The sequence below is a fragment of the Neoarius graeffei genome, chromosome 9 (genome assembly GCF_027579695.1).
Source record: "Neoarius graeffei isolate fNeoGra1 chromosome 9, fNeoGra1.pri, whole genome shotgun sequence".
In the NCBI taxonomy this organism is placed as follows: domain Eukaryota; kingdom Metazoa; phylum Chordata; class Actinopteri; order Siluriformes; family Ariidae; genus Neoarius; species Neoarius graeffei.
The window spans coordinates 78,624,770-78,645,388 of record NC_083577.1 but is presented as its reverse complement, the minus strand read 5'-3'; the positions used below and the strand labels follow the sequence as shown (position 1 = coordinate 78,645,388).

General features: G+C 40.8%; 1 protein-coding gene across 3 annotated transcripts in view; it reads right to left on the bottom strand.

The window, feature by feature from the left end:
- The window catches only part of smarcal1 (SWI/SNF related, matrix associated, actin dependent regulator of chromatin, subfamily a-like 1), a 93,998-nt gene that overhangs the window by 67,178 nt on the left and 6,201 nt on the right, over positions 1 to 20,619 (bottom strand). For 2 of the 3 annotated variants that reach the window (XM_060930335.1, XM_060930336.1), the window contains exons 2-3: positions 16,736 to 17,057; positions 16,603 to 16,653 (exon numbers count right to left, since the gene is read on the bottom strand). In XM_060930335.1, the coding sequence (XP_060786318.1) occupies positions 16,603 to 16,653; positions 16,736 to 17,057 (373 nt within the window). Of the gene's footprint in view, positions 1 to 16,602; positions 16,654 to 16,735; positions 17,058 to 17,252; positions 17,322 to 20,619 lie in introns of those variants that run through there. The other variant, XM_060930337.1, reaches the window with a different exon arrangement.

Here is a 20,619-nt window from a genome sequence, read left to right as displayed (position 1 = left end):
AACCGTAGTTGTGAGACCACGACGGCCAGTTTGCTGTATGTTGCTGACCAGCTCGAGTATTAAGGCTACATCCACACAACAACGGCAACGAGATTTTATTAAAAAAAAATATCGCGTCCACATGGGCAACGGATCAGTAAAATATCAGGTACATATGGCAATGCAACACTTGCTGAAAACGATGTAATACACATGCCACACCTCTAGGGGCGCTGTAAGACGGTCCCATCGGAGACACCAGAACAATAGAAGTAGACGCATGCGCATAAACCCCTTCTTCTACCCGGTGTGAAGCACTCACAGGAACAAACACACAACAAGAAGAAGATGGCTGCGACTACGCGAGGAAATCGTGCCTTCTGTGTGTACAAATTAGTTTTATTAGTGTGCATAGTTTTATATAACTTAATTTTCTTATTGTGTGTGAACATTTTGAAAAGCAGTCTTATCCAATAAAAAAAAGAAATGGTTCAGTTACTTGTTTATTTAAAAGAAAAGCTGTATACAAAAGTGAACGCAATGCAGTGGTTCATACAAAACAGCGAGAGTGCTGCTTGTTCTAGTCATGTGGTTGTGACGTCATCGTAAACAAATCCATTCTACTCATCCAGACGACTTCGCAACGGTGCCGTTGCCAGATTTTTCCCCACTCTGGAACCCGTTCTCAAAAAATATCGTTGTGGGGCACCCAAAACGCCGGTGCCGTGTGGACGCCAGGCCGAAACGATAAACAATTTTATCAGATTCACCTGAATCCGTTGCCGTGTGGACAGGGCCTTAGTCATCCGCACTATTGCTAAAATTTAACGATCAGTATTTTGAACGACTTGTGCCATGTTGCATCACTGTTGACTTTGTTTGATGCGAAATAAATTGCAGTCTTTGTATTGACTTTCCCTGTGTCCAAAGTCTCACTCATTCACTACTCCCTACTCACTATAGTATAGGGCAGGGGTTCCCAAAGTGTGGTTGCGCGCACCCCCGGGGTAGTGCGCGAGCTGCCACTAGGGGGTGCGCAAGATAAAAAATGTAATGGCGATTTTTAACTCTTCTTCTACGCCATAACAGTTCTGCAGTAGTTTGTGGCTTCATTAATTCATTCGCGATGCTCAACTGGTTGAAATCGGCAAAACTAAATGCCGATCGGCAACTAAACATCGGCAAAGACTGGGAGATGCTGAGAAAGATTTGAGGCTGAGACTGTCTTCAATTACCCCAAACATCAGAGAGCTCTGTGCCAAGATGCAGGCCCATCCGTCGCATTAATATTGGTATGTATTTGGCTCAAATGGCATTGATCTTGCTAAAAATATATACTGCTACTGAAAATAGGACCTATATAGCCTACTCACCCACCCACCGTCTATCTGTCTGTCTCTCTCTCTGCAGACTGAGCCGCCAGCGCTGCACTTCACAATCAGATGGATCCTCTTCTTTATCTGTTCCCTGATATGCTCCTTAATTGTTGTATCTCTTTAAAATGCACATGTTCATAATTATCATTGCTATTTTTACTGTTATTATGTGTTAACTTTTTTGCAAATTAAATTCACTCTCAATTCATTTTCATAACCTTGTAATGACAGGGTTGTGTTGCTAGTGTTTTAAACACGGATGAAAATCATATATTTTCCCCGTATCTGGCTGGTAGACTACATGCCTCGATGTGATCTCCCTTTGTAATGAATTTGCGCATTTACCGTGTTGCAACGTTTTAAAACTGTTACATTTCAATCAAACTCTATCTAATTCAAATACGACGAGCGCATAATAAGTTAATGTGATTCGATGTTCTCATTCGAGCATGACGTGCTGCCTTTGGAAGAAAGCTTTGGTGTTTGTTGTTTTTTTTCACTTTTGTGGTTTCCTGCAGGTGTGGCAAACGATGTTTGTCATCATTTAGCACGATTAAAGATGCTTCCCTTAGAAGAAAGTGTGTGTTTTTTTGAAACTGGGGAACTGGGGTGCGTCAACCTGGTTGGAGTATAGAAGGGGTGTCGCGGCCAAAAAAGTTTGGGAACCGCTGGTATAGGGAATTACTCTATAGAGGACTATATAGTGAGCTCTCTGGTAAAATTTGGGGGGGGGGGGGGGAGGGGGGGGGGGGGGAACTCACCTGTCCGACACTACTCCGTTGCGGCGTGATTTATATCATTACTGTTGCACAATTAAAACATCGCCAGCTCAGGCGACTGGTGGGTTTTTCAAAATAATAAAATACATGCTTGTATTTTTGTGATAAATCCAAATTATACTGAGCGTATTTCTCACATTAATAAATACAAAGTACTTTGTGTCAGCAGCGTCTTTCAGTTCTTTTAAATCAAGGCTGAATCCTCTCTCTCTTCTTTGCCGCTGCCTTTTATTAAATCAAATCTGAGGCTTTTGATTTGATTTATTTCAGCACGACTGCAATGCATGATGGATATACTGCTTGGTTAGTGACCATCGGTTGTGCACTACTTTTCATGGTGCATTGTGGGATACTTTAAGTGCACTATATAGGGTGTAATAATTCTCACGATACAATTGGACAGCACTACAAAATGGCGAACTTCACTATATAGTCCACTACGTAGTAAGTAGAGAGTGATTTCAGACAGAGGGTTTGTCTTTTTTTTCGGGTGGGAATTAAAATATAGCCTCCCCCCAACATTCTGAACTGGTAAAAATCAGCTCTAGATGTCACCAGAAGCTTTGAAATGAACCCTTATTTTCCAAAATTTTACAGGGGCGCATGCCCCCGGACCCCCCTAGCTTGCACGCCATGTATGGTGGCATGTTCTTTGCACCTCACTGTGCTCAGGGGGCCACGACTCTTTCCAGTTTTTCTCAGGGAAACCCTGCCATGTCTTCATGGTCCTCAATTTGTGTACAGCGAGGCATTATGCTGGAACAGGTTTGGGCCTCTTAATTCCAGTGAAGGAAATCTTAATGCTAAAGCATATAAAGACATCCTGTACAATTGTGTGCATCCAACTTTGTGACAACAGTTTGGAGAAGAACGGCATACAGTGGTGCTTGAAAGTTTGTGAACCCTTTAGAATTTTCTATATTTCTGCATAAATATGACCGAAAACATCAGATTTTCACACAAGTCCTAAAAGTAGTTAAAGAGAACCCAGTTAAACAAATGAGATAAATATATTATACTTGGTCATTTATTTATTGAGGAAAATGATCCAATATTACACATCATTGAGTGGCAAAAGTATGTGAACCTCTAGGATTAGCAGTTAATTTCAAGGTGAAATTAGTGTCAGGTGTTTGCCATCCCATTGATTGAAATCAGGTGTGAATGGGCACCATTTTATTTAAAGAACAGGGATCTATCAAAGTCTGATCTTCACAACACATGTTTGTGGAAGTGCATCATGGCACGAACAAAGGAGATTTCTGAGGACTTCAGAAAAAGCATTGTTGATGCTCATCAGGCTGGAAAAGGTTATAAAACCATCTCTAAAAAAAAGGAGTTTGGACTCCACCAATCCACAGTCAGACAGACTGTGTACAAATGGAGGAAATTCAAGACCGTTGTTACCCTCCCCAGGAGTGGTCGACCAACAAAGATCACTCCAAGAGCAAGGCATGTAATAGTCGGCGAGGTCACAAAGGACCCCAGGGTAACTTCTAAGCAACTGAAGGCCTCTCTCACATTGGCTAATGTTAAATGTTCATGAGTTCACCATCAGGAGAACATTGAACAACAATGGTGTGCATGGCAGGGTTGCAAGGAGAAAGCCACTGCTCTCCGAAAAGAACATTGCTGCTCGTCTGCAGTTTGCTAAAGATCACGTGGACAAGCCAGAAGGCTATTGGACAAATGTATTGTGGATGGATGAGACCAAAATAGAACATTTTGGTTTAAATGAGAAGCATTATGTTTGGAGAAAGGAAAACACTGCATTCCAGCATAAGAACCTTATCCCATCGGTGAAACATGGTGGTGGTAGTATCATGGTTTGGGCCTGTTTTGCTGCATCTGGGCCAGGACGGCTTGCCATCGCTGATGGAACAATGAATTCTGAATTCTCATCTCATTATCTCTAGCCGCTTTATCCTTCTACAGGGTCGCAGGCAAGCTGGAGCCTATCCCAGCTGACTACGGGTGAAAGGCGGGGTACACCCTGGACAAGTCGCCAGGTCATCACAGCGCTGACACATAGACACAGACAACCATTCACACTCACATTCACACCTACGCTCAATTTTAGAGTCACCAGTTAACCTAACCTGCATGTCTTTGGACTGTGGGGGAAACCGGAGCACCGGGAGGAAACCCACGCGGACACGGGGAGAACATGCAAACTCCACACAGAAAGGCCCTCGCCGGCCACGGGGCTCAAACCCAGACCTTCTTGCTGTGAGGCGACAGTGCTAACCACTACATCACGGTGCTGCCTGAATTCTGAATTATACCAGTGAATTCTAAAGGAAAATGTCAGGACATCTGTCCATGAACTGAATCTCAAGAGAAGGTGGGTCATACAGCAAGACAACGACCCTAAGCACACAAGTCGTTCTACCAAAGAATGGTTAAAGAAGAATAAAGTTAATGTTTTGGAATGGCCAAGTCAAAGTCCTGACCTTAATCCAATCGAAATGTTGTGGAAGGACCTGAAGTGAGCAGTTCATGTGAGGAAACCCACTAACATCCCAGAGTTGAAGCTGTTCTGTACAGAGGAATGGGCTAAAATTCCTCCAAGCCGGTGTGCAGGACTGATCAACAGTTACCGGAAACATTTAGTTGCAGTTATTGCTGCACAAGGGGGTCACACCAGATACTGAAAGCAAGGTTCACATACTTTTGCCACTCACAGATATGTAATATTGGATCATTTTCCTCAGTAAATAAATGACCAAGTATAATATTTTTGACTTATTTGTTTAACAGGGTTCTCTTTGTCTACTTTTAGAACTTGGGTGAAAATCTGATGATGTTTTCGGTCATATTTATGCAGAAATATAGAAAATTCTAAAGGGTTCACAAACTTCCAAGCACCACTGGATGAGTGTGAAGGCCAGGTGTCCACAAACCTTTGGCCATATAGTGTGCAACATCACTCAAAATAAAACAATTGTGTATGCTTTTACAAAAAAAAAAAGTGGTGTTTTTAACACTCAATTACAACCCCGATTCCAAAAAAGTTGGGACAAAGTACAAATTGTAAATAAAAATGGAATGCAATAATTTACAAATCTCAAAAACTGATATTGTATTCACAATAGAACAGACAACATATCAAATGTCGAAAGTGAGACATTTTGAAATTTTATGCCAAATGTTGGCTCATTTGAAATTTCATGACAGCAACACATCTCAAAAAAGTTGGGACAGGGACAATAAGAGGCTGGAAAAGTTAATGGTACAAAAAAGGAACAGCTGGAGGACCAAATTGCAACTCATTAGGTCAACTGGCAATAGGTCATTAACATGACTGGGTATAAAAAGAGCATCTTGGAGTGGCAGCGGCTCTCAGAAGTAAAGATGGGAAGAGGATCACCAATCCCCCTAATTCTGCGCCGACAAATAGTGGAGCAATATCAGAAAGGAGTTCGACAGTGTAAAATTGCAAAGAGTTTGAACATATCATCATCTACAGTGCATAATATCATCAAAAGATTCAGAGAATCTGGAAGAATCTCTGTGCGTAAGGGTCAAGGCCGGAAAACCATACTGGGTGCCCGTGATCTTCGGGCCCTTAGACGGCACTGCATCACATACAGGCACGCTTCTGTATTGGAAATCACAAAATGGGCTCAGGAATATTTCCAGAGAACATTATCTCTGAACACAATTCACCGTGCCATCCGCCGTTGCCAGCTAAAACTCTATAGTTCAAAGAAGAAGCCGTATCTAAACATGATCCAGAAGCACAGACGTCTTCTCTGGGCCAAGGCTCATTTAAAATGGACTGTGGCAAAGTGGAAAACTGTTCTGTGGTCAGACGAATCAAAATTTGAAGTTCTTTATGGAAATCAGGGACGCTGTGTCGGACTAAAGAGGAGAAGGACGACCCAAGTTGTTATCAGCGCTCAGTTCAGAAGCCTGCATCTCTGATGGTATGGGGTTGCATTAGTGTGTGTGGCATGGGCAGCTTACACATCTGGAAAGACACCATCAATGCTGAAAGGTATATCCAGGTTCTAGAGCAACATATGCTCCCATCCAGACGACGTCTCTTTCAGGGAAGACCTTGCATTTTCCAACATGACAATGCCAAACCACATACTGCATCAATTACAGCATCATGGCTGTGTAGAAGAAGGGTCCGGGTACTGAACTGGCCAGCCTGCAGTCCAGATCTTTCACCCACAGAAAACATTTGGCGCATCATAAAACGGAAGATACGACAAAAAAGACCTAAGACAGTTGAGCAACTAGAATCCTACATTAGACAAGAATGGGTTAACATTCCTCTCCCTAAACTTGAGCAACTTGTCTCCTCAGTCCCCAGACGTTTACAGACTGTTGTAAAGAGAAAAGGGGATGTCTCACAGTGGGAAACATGGCCTTGTCCCAACTTTGAGATGTGTTGTTGTCATGAAATTTAAAATCACCTAATTTTTCTCTTTAAATGATACATTTTCTCAGTTTAAACATTTGATATGTCATCTATGTTCTATTCTGAATAAAATATGGAATTTTGTAACTTCCACATCATTGCATTCCGTTTTTATTTACAATTTGTACTTTGTCCCAACTTTTTTGGAATCGGGGTTGTATTTTCCTACAAGTGTACCCCATCGTGTTTTATTTCTCTTATAGTGCAACAAATATATAGTTGAGAAAAGGATTTTTTCATTAATTAAAAAACAACTTGTGCCACTAAGAAACAGGAATGTACAAAAGTCTTGTGCCTTAAAAACTCATCCAGGATGGAAAACACCCGGAGACTCCTTCCACAAATATTAAACAAATATCATGTGACAGTTTCAAATCAACAGTTCCTCTTTGTTAAACACCACCACATTTTTAATCCATTTATTATTAGTCTTTGATTATGTCAAACATTCGCCCCCAAGCCTGAGGGAATAAGCTGCTTTACTGGCACATAACCGACAAACCTGTGCGAAACAGCACGTCCTGCGCGTGATATATTTCGCTCAGCCCCAAGTTCTATAACGTTTTGACTGACTATGCACGGCTTCGGTCAACTCTCTTAAAAAAGTGAACGTAATGCCTTATTGTAAGGGTTGTTTTACAATCAGGGTACAAAGTTTGTGTCACAGGGGTCCAAAATTCAAACTGATTCAAACTGGTTCTTGTACCAGTTTTTAAGTGAAGGACAAGTTAAAGAACAAATAGGCATGTGAGTCATTCTATAATTAGGGGTACATCTCAAGTCCATGTGCTGTATTTGTCAATTTCACTAACTATTAACTTCAGCCAATGATCTTTTGTACATTAGCACACATTTCTCTTTTATCTCATCTCATCTCATTATCTCTAGCCGCTTTATCCTTCTACAGGGTCGCAGGCAAGCTGGAGCCTATCCCAGCTGACTACGGGCGAAAGGCGGGGTACACCCTGGACAAGTCGCCAGGTCATCACAGGGCTGACACATAGACACAGACAACCATTCACACTCACATTCACACCTACGCTCAATTTAGAGTCACCAGTTAACCTAACCTGCATGTCTTTGAACTGTGGGGGAAACCGGAGCACCCGGAGGAAACCCACGCGGACACGGGGAGAACATGCAAACTCCACACAGAAAGGCCCTCGCCGGCCATGGGGCTCGAACCCAGGACCTTCTTGCTGTGAGGCGACAGCGCTAACCACTACACCACCGTGCCGCCCATTTCTCTTTTATATAATACAAAAAGTCAACAAATTACATCATTTTACTCTGCAAAAATGCATATATAATACTGGAATTTGGTGTTTATATGCTGTCCGATTTTCCAAATGTCAGGTTTGGTCTTCATATTTACGTTTTAAAAAAAGGTTTTTGATTAAAATTTTTACAAATATTTATTCATGGTAATTATTATAATATGACAAAAGTGTTTAAAAGCCTAAAATGCTTTATATTATAAATTAAATGAAGAATTTTGTGTGCGTCCGAGAAACTTATGTCAACTGTGTTACCCACTGAACCCCCCCCCCATAAATCGGCAAATGGTTTGGTCCAAGTCATGTGACCAACATCATGTGATGTCATATCCTCTTTGGTGGGAAATTTGAAGACCGTGTGGTAAGTTTTGAGTTCACCTCTTCAATATTTTCATCAATACTGTTGTATAGTCCTAGAGAGGGTTAATTGTCTGTCAACTGTGTTGTCAACATATTCATATAAACCTGATTTAGAAATTGTATTTACAAAGTATACAGCTAAAGATAATAAAAATATGAATTAAGGTCTTGTAGTGAAAGCTCTGAGGTCTGCAGTTAGCACAACACTCTAAAAATGGCCGAAATGTCAACTGTGTTACCCAGGGTTTTTTTCTAGAAAAATTTAGTATGAGGGCGCTCACCATGGCGAGGGAGCGAAGCGGGGGGGGTGCCGGTTGCCCCCCCGCCGTGCGAAGCCTTTGAAAAATTGAGGCTCCAATGGGACATTCTGAGACTATCTGAGAGGGAAATTGTAACAAATTGTCTGTCAACATTGAAAAAGAAAGAAGTAATCTTCTGTCCCGGACAGTCTTCGGCTTTCTTCCGTTTCGTGCCGCGGGACGACATCTTTAAAATGCCCAAGTGTCAACAAAAACAACTCGCGAACTACTTCTGTCAAAAGCTCCCGCGCCGGTGGGTGAAAGGTCATTCAGTCTCGAGTAATCTCGCTCTACAAGTCAGCTGACCTTGTATGTAACCCATGTCAAATCTCGCGAGAGCAGCCGCAACGAGTAAACAACTAAACAACATGGCGCCTCAGTCTGGAAAACGCCAATTCGGATTGTTTTTGCACCGTCTGGCGGTGTATCTACTATGATTGGAATATTTTTGGAGCAATTATAACGTATTTGATGATCAGACACATTGTCACGTAGTGTTGCTGGGATGTTTTCACGGAGTCGGTAAGGGGGCGCACGCCGAGAGTAAGAGGGCGCAGCGCCCCTGTTCCCCCGTTTAGACGAAAGCCTGTTACCCATCAGCTATGACACAGTTGAGGAGGAGTATGTTTTTGTCACTTAATCTTCATATTGACAGACAAACAGAATGATTTAATATGTTCAATTTGTTAAATAAGCTACGTTTCTCTGAAATTGTGTCTAAATGTTGTTTTAACAGTTCACCTGAATTCATCAGCTTATTTGTAGTTAAATTTAAAACAATAAAAAGCTCTTTTTATCCTAAAAAGTGTCCTCTTGTTCTTCTGCCCTGTCAACTGTCTTACTCCCGTCAATTGTGTTACATTGCCTGTCAACTGTGTTGCAAGTGTTTTTTGTGCTATAAATCTCTTATGTGTTTGATGAACTGTAAAATAAAAGATTGGGGATTATCTCTGGATAGGGAAGTCTTGTATAAGGAGGGAGAACAACTCTAAATTCGACGTAACAAGGATTTATGTTGAAAAAAGTGTCATTCTGCATCACAGTGAACCATAAAATCCTATTGATGAAGCTCAAAATTCATATTTTCCATAACAGTTGTACAGATTAATTAAAAAAACATCTTGTTAATGGACTTAAGCACTTTCAAACAAATGTGTTTTCAAATGTATAGTATTTTTATATATGTTTAAGATGACCTAACATTTGTCCGTAACACGGTTGACAAAATAAACAATCAAATGTTCATTTTCATTAAAATATTTTAAAAGTAATTTAAGATTAAGCTTGACAATTAATTTGTTTAGGAACTTGAGGGTATATACCATGGAAACATACAGGTTATTTATTGAAAAAGAATACTGATATTTTGAGATTTTGCTTTACATGAAATGTACCCCTAATTATAGAATGACTCCTGTGTAATAGTTTGTATTATAACAAGATTAAGTGTAGCTTTAAGCAGGGCTGGGAGAAACAAATGAAGTGATTCTCGGAGAGGACTTTTTTTTTTTTTTGACAATTCAGAATCCACTACTTCCAGAGTGCTTTTAAATATAAGGCTGTAAGCTTTGTGTTAGTTGTCTCTAATATTTATGTCCCAATATCTTGACCACATTTTAGGATGAAAATAATCATTTTAGATATGTTATTTTATATTGAAAAATTAGCCATCTCGGAGAGGACTTTTTTTGACACAATTACATATTAATTTGATCAAAATAGTCTGAAAACTTACTGGCATTCAACATTAAAACTTAACTATGTTTCCAATGATATGGAACCAAATATGTGTTTTATGGTATAAAGAATGATTTAAGCGCATCCCTTTTGGAGCTACCTGTGGTCAAAAAAGCACTTTTTCTAAATGACACGAGTAATTTTGCTAAATATGACACGTATTGCCAAACATTCACCAAAAATAACGTTATCACCAATTTTTTTTTTTTTGCATGGTAAATAGAGCTATCACAGGGCTACAATAAACAACCAAGTTTATTTAGTCAAGCCTTTTGATACTGAAGATAATAAGGGTTAACCCTTTGGTGACTGACCCCTTGAAAATGGTTCCTCCAGGAACGATGACTTTTCAGTTGTCAAGACAACGGAAAAACTAAAATACAAAAACAGAAAGATACGTCACAATGCTCTTGTGCACAAAACAAAATGCTCTTGTGCACAAAACAAAATGCTCTTGTATTTTAGTTTTTCCGTTGTCTTGACAACTGAAACGTCATCGTTCCTGGAGGAACCATTTTCAAGGGGTCAGTCACCAAAGGGTTAAATGTGATTTTTAGCTTGCGTACCCTGATTGTAAAACAACCCGTAATGCTTTAAAATGAATATAGCTCATTAGTAACGATCAAAATGAATTAATAAAGCGGGGGGGAAATAAATAAAAATTTATAGATCAAGCACAAAACTACCGATAAATCGTGGCGTCCGGATCCCGGAAAAAGGCAGCCTTGCCCCAGGGCTAGCCTCGCACGACTTCGCTTGTGGAACCCCGGTTTGATTATCGGGGTCATTTCAGTTCATCTGACTCCGTGCTTGTTTACTCACTGAAACTGGATATTGTTGTTGGACTCTTACAAAAATAAATGTGAAAGCACTGCGTTGTGTGTTTGGATGTTCAAATCCATATACAACAAGACATTCAGTCCACGAATTTCCAAGAAATGACACTAACCTAAAGCGACAGCTGGTGAGGTTTGTGCAAACGAAACTTACACCCCCTGTCAAGAAGAGGACAGCTGTGGACAAGTTGATGACAGCCTGTGTAAATATGCATTTTTTTTTATCATCAGTTAATAACGACCAGCTAATGATCTAGACCAGGGCTTTTCAAAGTGTGGGGCGCGCCAGAGTTCTTCGGGGGGGCAACGTGAGGAAACATGAACCAGAACAAGTTACTATTGCGGACATTTAGCGAACTTCAGCTAGCCTTTACCACAGACAAAATGGATCGATTTTTAGTACCTAAAGCTACAGTGAGTGAGGAGACAGAGTCTGGGCCAAGCAAAAAAACAGACCCTCCAGGATTTCGCGATGTTGCGATTTGCAACTTCAACGCAAATTCAACCAATCCCCGCGAATTCAGGGCGATGTTGCAATTATATCCAATCACCGCAACATTCCCGCAAATTTGACCAATCGTTGGCGTCGTCTTGAGGTGACGTCGACAAACTACCTTCCGCCTTACTTCCGTGTATACGTTCAAGAGAAGCAGCATACGCGCAGTGTTGCCAGATTGGGCGGTTTTAAGTGCAATTTGGCGGGTTTTGAATATATTTTGCACTGGAAAACGTCAGCAGTATCTGGCAACATTGCATGATGTGCGAGTCAGTGTTTATATAGGCTTAAATTCTGTTACTGAAAGTGTGTTATGTTTACAGTGAAGGACTGTGTGCACTTTATTTTTTACTTAATACAATAAATTAATGGATGTCAACATTTTTGCCAAAATAGTATTTTATTTTCCATTGTTTAGGCAGCTTCAGCATCATACTGTGAGATTCTGTTCAAACTGTTGTTTTTTTCTTCTATGAAGCCTGAGCCATTTATTTTATTAGTTTATAATTATTGTTTAATTTAGTCTTCACGAGAGACTGCCTGCACACAGTACTAGTATTAATAGTTTTTTTTTTCTTACATGAAAGCTGAGGCATTTATATTATATTTTAAGGTAACTTCATGTTGTGCTGTGAGGTTCTCTGCACTTTAACTTTTGAACCAACAGGTGCATTTGGATAAGTAAAGCCTATTTTTCTGCATTTTTGTAGTCCTGGTAATCTTTTATATTGGTAAAGTTGTTTATAGGACCATTTCTCAGTGTCTTTGTTTTTTTTAAATAAATAGTTTTTCGGTAATAAGTTAATATTTAACATATCACTCAATTTTAATCACAAAAAGAGAAAATCACAACAATTTCTCGCAACTTTCACTTCCTCCCGCAATGTAATCGCAACTAAAACCTAAAAAACATCGCAACTTTCATCGCAATTTTTTTGGAAAACCCCCCGCAACATCAAACATTTTAGCCCGCAACAATCACAAAAAAGGCCCGCGGAATCCTGGAGGGACTGAAAAAAGAAGGAAGTATGACCACGATTATTTAAAGTTTGGATTTTCATGGACTGGATCTGAAGATGCTCCACTGCCACAGTGTGTTGTCTGCCAAGAGGTGCTAGCTAACGATGCTATGAGATGCTTAAAATGTGTAAAACAAGATGTTTTAAAAAGAAAAGCACAGATGTTTAAAATGTGTAAAAGAAAAAAATGTGTACAACAACCATTTTTTTAAAAATACGAATGGAACATTAAGTATAGCAACAACAAAAATTGTAAGGGGGGGCGCTGTTGTTTATTTGCTCTTTGAGGGTGGGCTGACTCTCCCACACTTTGAAAACCCCTGATCTAGACTGATTAGAATATATTTATATTAGTATTAGAGTCAAAGCACAAAATGATGGACACTAATATTTGCACATTTCTATTATAAAATTATAATATTTATTCGTACAGGTATATGATTTATACAAATCTAATTCAATTTTCCAGCTGTTGCACCATGCCACTGCATCTACCCAAATCAAAGACTCTCGGGCACACTGCGCACGTGCCAAGCGGGCACACCTGCACATTATTAAGACGCATCAGTGTGCCTATTGCTGGGTTTCAGTCATGTGACTTTTCTTAGCGGTTTTACCGGAAGTGAAATAGCTGGGGGTCTAAACGGCTGCCGTAGTGCAAACAACTAGTGATAACTTATCAGAGTACGCTCGTAATCGAGAAGCCACTGCTGGCTTTAGATATATTCAGAAGATTGTTAAGTCCGCTGGAATCGACCCCTACAGTCTGGGAAAGAAGGATTTGTCATACAATCTCGAAAACGACCCTTCAGTCGCGTTCCCCGACATCTCGAACTATCTGGTGTTGCAGACGTCCTTCTACACTGCAAAACAGATGAAAGCGTGGAAGAGTATGGAGGCTTACAACTTTTTTGTATGTGGCTGGGTAAAGGACCTCGGGATCAAGTCGCTGCCCAATGAATCCTGTATTGTTTTTGCCCGTGTAAGTATTTTTTTTTTAAATCTTTTCATTTGTGCCTTTACAATGAAGCGCTGCAAGTTGAGTGTAAACAAACAGTTGGCTTGATTCTCACTTGTGTTGGTTCTTATCTCTCAGGTAAATCATTCACAAAGATCATCAGAAACCCCTTTAAAGACCTGGATCTTAGTTAAACAAGACGGAGAAGTGATCACGGCGCATTGTAACTGTATGGCTGGGGAAGAATTTTGTCGCGACCTTCATGCATATGGACTTTGTGAGGCGTAAACAAAGAAACAGCTGGGGACTTTAGTGCTTCGTGACTAAAAAAAAAAAGTACCGTAAAATAACAACACAGCAAGAAAAGTACTTGGAAAACACTAAGGATGTAGCTGAGAGGGAAATACAAACCTTTCACCAAGTGATCACTGCAAACTCGAGCATGCTTCAACTCGGCTCTCTTCGATTTCAGCAAGAGGTTCGAAAGCCACCTTTCTTGACGTCTTTGTGAAATCCCGTGTTCGTTCACCCTTTTTTATTAGTTCACGGGAAACCCTGAAGAAACTTTTATCATCAGTTTCACGGTTTGATCGATTCAAACAACCTAAAACAATGCAAGCGTAAGGCGTTTTTCACGCGAGCAATGCATCTTCTCCATACAAATGCTTTGTCAACTGAGCATTTGTAGACCACCAGCTAAAGTTGTGAATAACTAATGAGGCGGATGTGACGTCACGTAAAACCCAGCAACAAAAGGACGGTCTCAATGCAGACTCGGTGCAAAGTATTACGTGATGTTTGTACACTTTGCCGAGCCTTTTTTCCCCTCTGTGTTGATCTCCTGGTTTTCTGATCCCTGTTCCTCGTTTCCGTTTTTGGTCTGTGATGCTCTGTGCCTCGTCCGACCCATTGCTTGTTTCTCGTTTATGATCTTGCCTGTTGTTTTGGATTGCTTGCCTGTTTGTCGCTTCTTATTTATAAAAAGTACTTCAGTACTTACATCCGTCTCTTACCTATTCCCTGACACGCTGAATAAGCGTACGTTTTCAAGATTATATTTCTGCATTTATTGAGGTACATGTAAAACACAGGGAAAACATTTATATGGAATCAATTTTGTGCCAAAAATGTTCATACAATACTTCTGAAATATCAAACAAAAATGACAAATCAAAATACAAAAAAAAAAGTCAATTTTTTTAGACTGGCAAACAAATCATTCGTGTAATCGTGCAAAATATCAGTCTATTACTCTTCAGAAACCTTTTATTTTTGTTCCGCGTCTTTCTCAGTTTTGTTTGACGTCATTTATTTTGGTTGCGATTCCAGCTTTCTCGTTTGCGCTCCCTGACTTTTTGCTTGCAGTTTTGGCACAAACTTCACGTGTGGGTGGGCTGTCCAGGAATGCATTCCCATTGGCTAACTTGTGTTTGACTGACAGCTACGCTCAGCCATTCCCTACTCGGATTCTGGCGGACTGTTTGACGAGTGACCGATCCATTGACGGTAAACAAGGATCGAGTGGACTTCAGTGGCGACTATGATATTGAATTAATTCAACAAAGTGTAAGTGCGGGACAAATGTGTTGTATGTGTTGCAGTAGTGCACATTATGCAGGCGTGTTTAATGTTAGCAAGACAGCTATTATATTGGGTAGTGGAGCTACTGTAAGGCTAACAATTGACTTGCTACGAAACACCTGCATAATGTGTACTACTGCAACACATACAACACATTTGTCCCACACTTACACTTTGTTGAATTAATTCAATATCATAGTCGCCACTGAAGTCCACTCGATCCTTGTTTACCGTCAATGGATCGGTCACTCGTCAAACAGTCCGCCAGAATCCGAGTAGGAAATGGCCGCAACAGCCTCCGGGGGAAATCGCTGAGCGTAGCTGTCAGTCAAACACAAGTTAGCCAATGGGAATGCATTCCTGGACAGCCCGCCCACACGTGAAGTTTGTGCCAAAACTGCAAGCAAAAAGTCAGGGAGCGCAAACGAGAAAGCTGGAATCGCAACCAAAATAAATGACGTCAAACAAAACTGATAAAGACGCGGAACAAAAATAAAAGGTTTCTGAAGAGTAATAGACTGATATATTTTGCACGATTACACGAATAATTTGTTTGCCAGTCTAAAAAAAATTGACTTTTTGTATTTTGATTTGTCGTTTTTGTTTGATATTTCAAAAGTATTGTATGAACATTTTGGCACAAAATTGATTCCATACATTTACAGCAGTCAGCTTAGAGAGAGAAAGAAAAAAAAAAAATAATCCACAAACCAAGCTGTGTTTCCAGTTCTCTCTGGCTGGTGGTGCGCTATCGGCAGTGAGCAGGACTGTCGTGAACTGGGATCTGTTTCTCGTCTTGGGGGCTTGAAAAGATAACCGTTTACTCTGGAATATCCTTGATAATCATCTGCCCCTTCATCCAACATATAAGAATCTCAATCACTATCAGAATCCTCTCTAAAAGGTGATTCCATATCGAGACTGGTCTAACTACCGCTGCGGACGGGAACGAAATGGACACCTGGATCCTTGTTACATGTGTGACGTCATGCACCCTTTCGGAATCTTCCCGTTCAGTCTCGGCAGATTCCGTGAAAAATCAGCTGATCTTATTGATTTTCTGTTAATTTATGGCCATTTGGATCAGCTATGGTTCGAAACCACACGGTCAATCAACATAATGATTGCTGCTTTGTACAAGTAAAAAAGTGGGGTTTAGGGACATTACATTCGCTTTAACAAGTCGGTTTAAAAATACGAAACTGAGAGAAGGCATGCTTTATATTCTCTCACCAAATAACTGAATACTTGCTTGGTGAAATGGCACTCAGTAATCAATGCAGTGCTGTAACAATACACCAACATTTCATGATATTTGGTTGTCTGGTTATTATACCATGAACACACTGTTCCATTCCAAATGAAACGTTCGCCGATTGCAGACCTTGTAAACGTAGATGGTGTGTACGATTCATTTCATACTAAATGTCACAAACGAGAGCGTTTTCTTTGTTGAGTGCGATAAAGACCTACTCAGCTGCTTATAATCCTTGAGGCTGAAGTTCCACATCTTTGTGACAGGATCTGCAAGGAAAATCACAATTCTGTCAAGAGCTCATAAAATCAAGAGAACAGGAAACCACAACCTGCCAATATCAGCGCTCACCGTAGTTTCTGGAGGGAATGCTCTGGAACACAGTGATGAGGTCTGCGTTGTAGCCGACCTCTACTCTGAAGCGCTCTTCTGAATGAGGAACACACTTCCCTCTCACACACACTGCAGGCCTTTTCGCAGAAGACGCAGAGTCCAGAGGTTTCTTGTCGAAAGGCTGGGTGGGTGGTTTCATACTCGGCCCATGGAAACGAGCTGCTGTGGAAGTTGGCTTTGGTTCAGAGAAACCACCAGATTTGGTCTTGGGGGGAACAAAACTAGTCGATGGAGCTGACGTTTGATATTCTGGGATGGGAAGTGGGTCTATGAGCTGGATCTGGAACACAGGAGCAAATAGGATACACTTTAGTATATAAATCATTATTGATGACCAAATGAACGAGCTTAAAGAGAGACGGCCTTTCGATTTCATAAAATCGGTGAAATTTAGTTCTCTCTGAAACTTGGTCATTGTGATGCATACTATTCTTTTAAGTTCGTTTCTTAAGACACGTATTTTTAAGTATGTTACCTCGCTTGTTGACAGTTTCGGCGAACACTTCCGCCTTCTTCAAAACAGTCACCAGATGTCGAGTGGTGACGTGCCTTATCAGCTGATGTTACTCTATGGAGGCGTGAACGTCCCGCCCAATTTGACAGGTAGTCCACGCCTCCTGCTGTCAGGTCGCTGCCCCAGGACGGCGCTCCAGGTGTGTGACAGCGCGTACGCTCCCTCATCCCGGTTCATCGTCCTCTGCGCCCGCTTGCGTATCTCCACTGCCTCCAAAATCCAACGCTGATATCTATTCTCTTCAGCGCGAATGACTCTGGCCTCTTCCCAATTCATAATATGATTTTTTCGTTTGCAGTGGTCTGAAATGGCTGATTTTAAGTTTTCTTGGTGTGCTTTTTCTTTTTCGGATCTTGTGAGTCTTTTTGTTGTTTCTTTTTCACATTCTAATTGGTGTTCTTTCCTGCGAGTGTGGAAGCATCTGCCCGTTTCACCAATATAGACTTTATTGCATGAACGGCAAGGGATTTCATATATGATATTGCATTTATTGTCCAGTTGTATTTTATCTTTGGGGTGAACTAGCAGCTGTCGGAGGTTCTTGTATGGTTTGACCGGGGTGCTGATGTGGTATTTCCTCATGGATCGTTGGATGCGTTCTGTAACTCCTTTTATGTATGGTAATGTGACAAAGCCCCGGTTTGTTTTTTCTGTGTTTTTTCTTGTTTGTTTGTTTCTTTCCTTTTTTTGTGTCTGTGATTTTCCTTTTCGAATTGCCCACGGTGGATATTGGCAGTTTTTTAATGCCTGTTGGATGTGTTGTTCCTCCTCCTGTCTGTCTTTCTCCTCCGTGATGTTCTGTGTTCGGTCGTATAGTGTTCTGATTACTGACATTTTGTGTGCGAACGCGCTGTCACACACCTGGAGCGCAGTCCTGGGGCAGCGACCTGACAGCAGGAGGCGTGGACTACCTGTCAAATTGTGCGGGACGTTCACGCCTCCATAGAGTAACATCAGCTGATAAGGCACGTCACCACTCGACATCTGGTGACTGTTTTGAAGAAGGCGGAAGTGTTCGCCGAAACTGTCAACAAGCGAGGTAACATACTTAAAAATACGTGTCTTAAGAAACGAACTTAAAAGAATAGTTATAATTATCAGACATAATGAATTTTCACTACACATTGTGATGCATGTTTATTTCTGTAATATCTCAAAATGTCAGGCCATTCTGTTCTGTGGCTGGGAAGTCATTAAATTTGAGGGGATTAAAGCAAATAACGTGCATGAAATCGCTCGCTTCCTCTGTCTGCTTGACTGTGCAAAGTCAGTGTGCGCGCGCATGCGCAGGTTTACCTTGACCGTGCACCGACCTGACAGTTCCATCGTTCTGTCGCTAAACGAACAGCTGATCACACCGAGGTGCTCGCTGAGCGCCAATATTTATTAGTTTGGTCCTGCGTTCCCTTTCCTTCGTATATAACATAACGTCTTTTCTTCTCACTTTCTTTCCGTTACTGTAGTCCGTCTTTCATGTTTCATTCACACACTCACTTCGTCCATTTTTCTCTCCTGTTTCAAATTTGTATCCCACAATGCCTTGCGTGAACAGGGAAAGCCCACCACGTGATGTAGTATCTTGAATGGGGTCATGGTGAAGCAGGAAAAAAAGATAACAGAATTTAGGGCCACATGGCTCTGAATTCATTAATTGTTCCATTTTAAAAAAAAAAAAAAATTTGGAAGTCTGAGATTCGAATTCAGCAGCTTTCAGTTCACTGAACAAAAATAATTGAGTGTTGGGGAAAATTATTTTAATGACCTATACTTGAAAAATCTGAAAGGCAGTCGAGCTTTAAATTAAAGCTCATTAATTAAAGTTTGAGTCAGAATGGGGAAAAAAAAAAAAAAAAAAACACAACAAGGGTGCTGTTATTACGCAGGTTCCCAAACTGAGTGTTGCACATTTTCATGTCTCTGAGCAGGAAAACACTTGATACACTCTCTGGCTCACAAAACAGCCGCTGGTTATACAAATTGAAACAGCGCTTTCAGTCAACTTACAACATAACCAAAAGTATGTGGACACCGGATCATCACACCCATACAAACTATGGGCATTAACATGGAGTTGCCGCACCTTCCCTCCTCCTTTACCATTATAACTTCCACTCTTCTGGGAAGGCCTTCCAATAGATTTTGAAGCAACACTGAACACGCAAACTCCACACAGAAAGGCTCCCGTCGGCCGCTGGGCTCAAACCCAGAACCTTCTTGCTGTGAGCAGGGCTCGAAATTAACTTTTTTCTTTGTGTCCCCCAGTGGTCCCGAATTCTGTGTTGTATTGTCCCGAATGGAAGCAATAGTGTCCCCATTTTTTTCCTCTCTGAAATAACCAGTGGTTAATATTATCATATGAAGTTACTATTATATTTGTAACTATGCGATTTTGAACCCTTTATATCATTTTTACAATAAGTCACAAGACACAAGCGACACATGTCCAATACATCATCTACTTCAAAATTACAGTTATTGCATTTTCAGTTTATTAAACTTTGGCGATCTCACTGTATGAATAGATACCCGTTTATTTAAAGGGGCCAACTAGCTCATTCAGAAAATGTTTCAACTCCCTACATCTGCAGTACACTTTAGTTGAAAATAAGACCCCTTTTATGTTCATTTCATCTACTTATACCTTGAATATCTGTTGGCACTTATAAGGCCAACTTATAATTTTCACCATGACCGTTATCCATTTTTATGAACTTTCCGTTATCCATTTTTATGAACTTTCGCTGCCGGGTGTAAATGTTAGCAACATCAGCATAGTGCCAGGTCCGAGCCTAGTTGTGCTGCTGACTGACTAAACTTTCTGAACTAGAAAGACACCAAGAAAACTCACTTATTCTATTGAACGGTATCTTCCGTCAATATCATCCACATCATTCCTGTTGTATTTTATAACGTGTCTAACAGTGTTCATTAAGTTCATTCAGTTGCTAGCGTTGCCTGCAGACCAGGCGAGGACACTTTGGATCCTGAAGGTCCCGGAGACGTTATGTCTGGGCTTTCAGTTTCTTCCCCGCGGTCGGTCCGCTTCAACCACTTCAGCATTTTTGTTCTGGCAAGAGTCGGCGCAGCGTGTGCGGTAGCAATTCCATTCCAAGTCCATATAATGCGGACACCGGCCGAAGATTCTAGAACAGAATGCGCTGCTCTGTAGCCTACGGATGCAGGTGCATCGAAAGTGTAGCTACTATGTATTTTTCGCTGTTAACGTTTTAAAATTAAAATTGACAAATTAGGTGAATGTCTACGTATGTGTTACGGCTTTGTAAATAATATTAATGTAGAACTTTTTTTCTAGATCTATTTTTTTCCA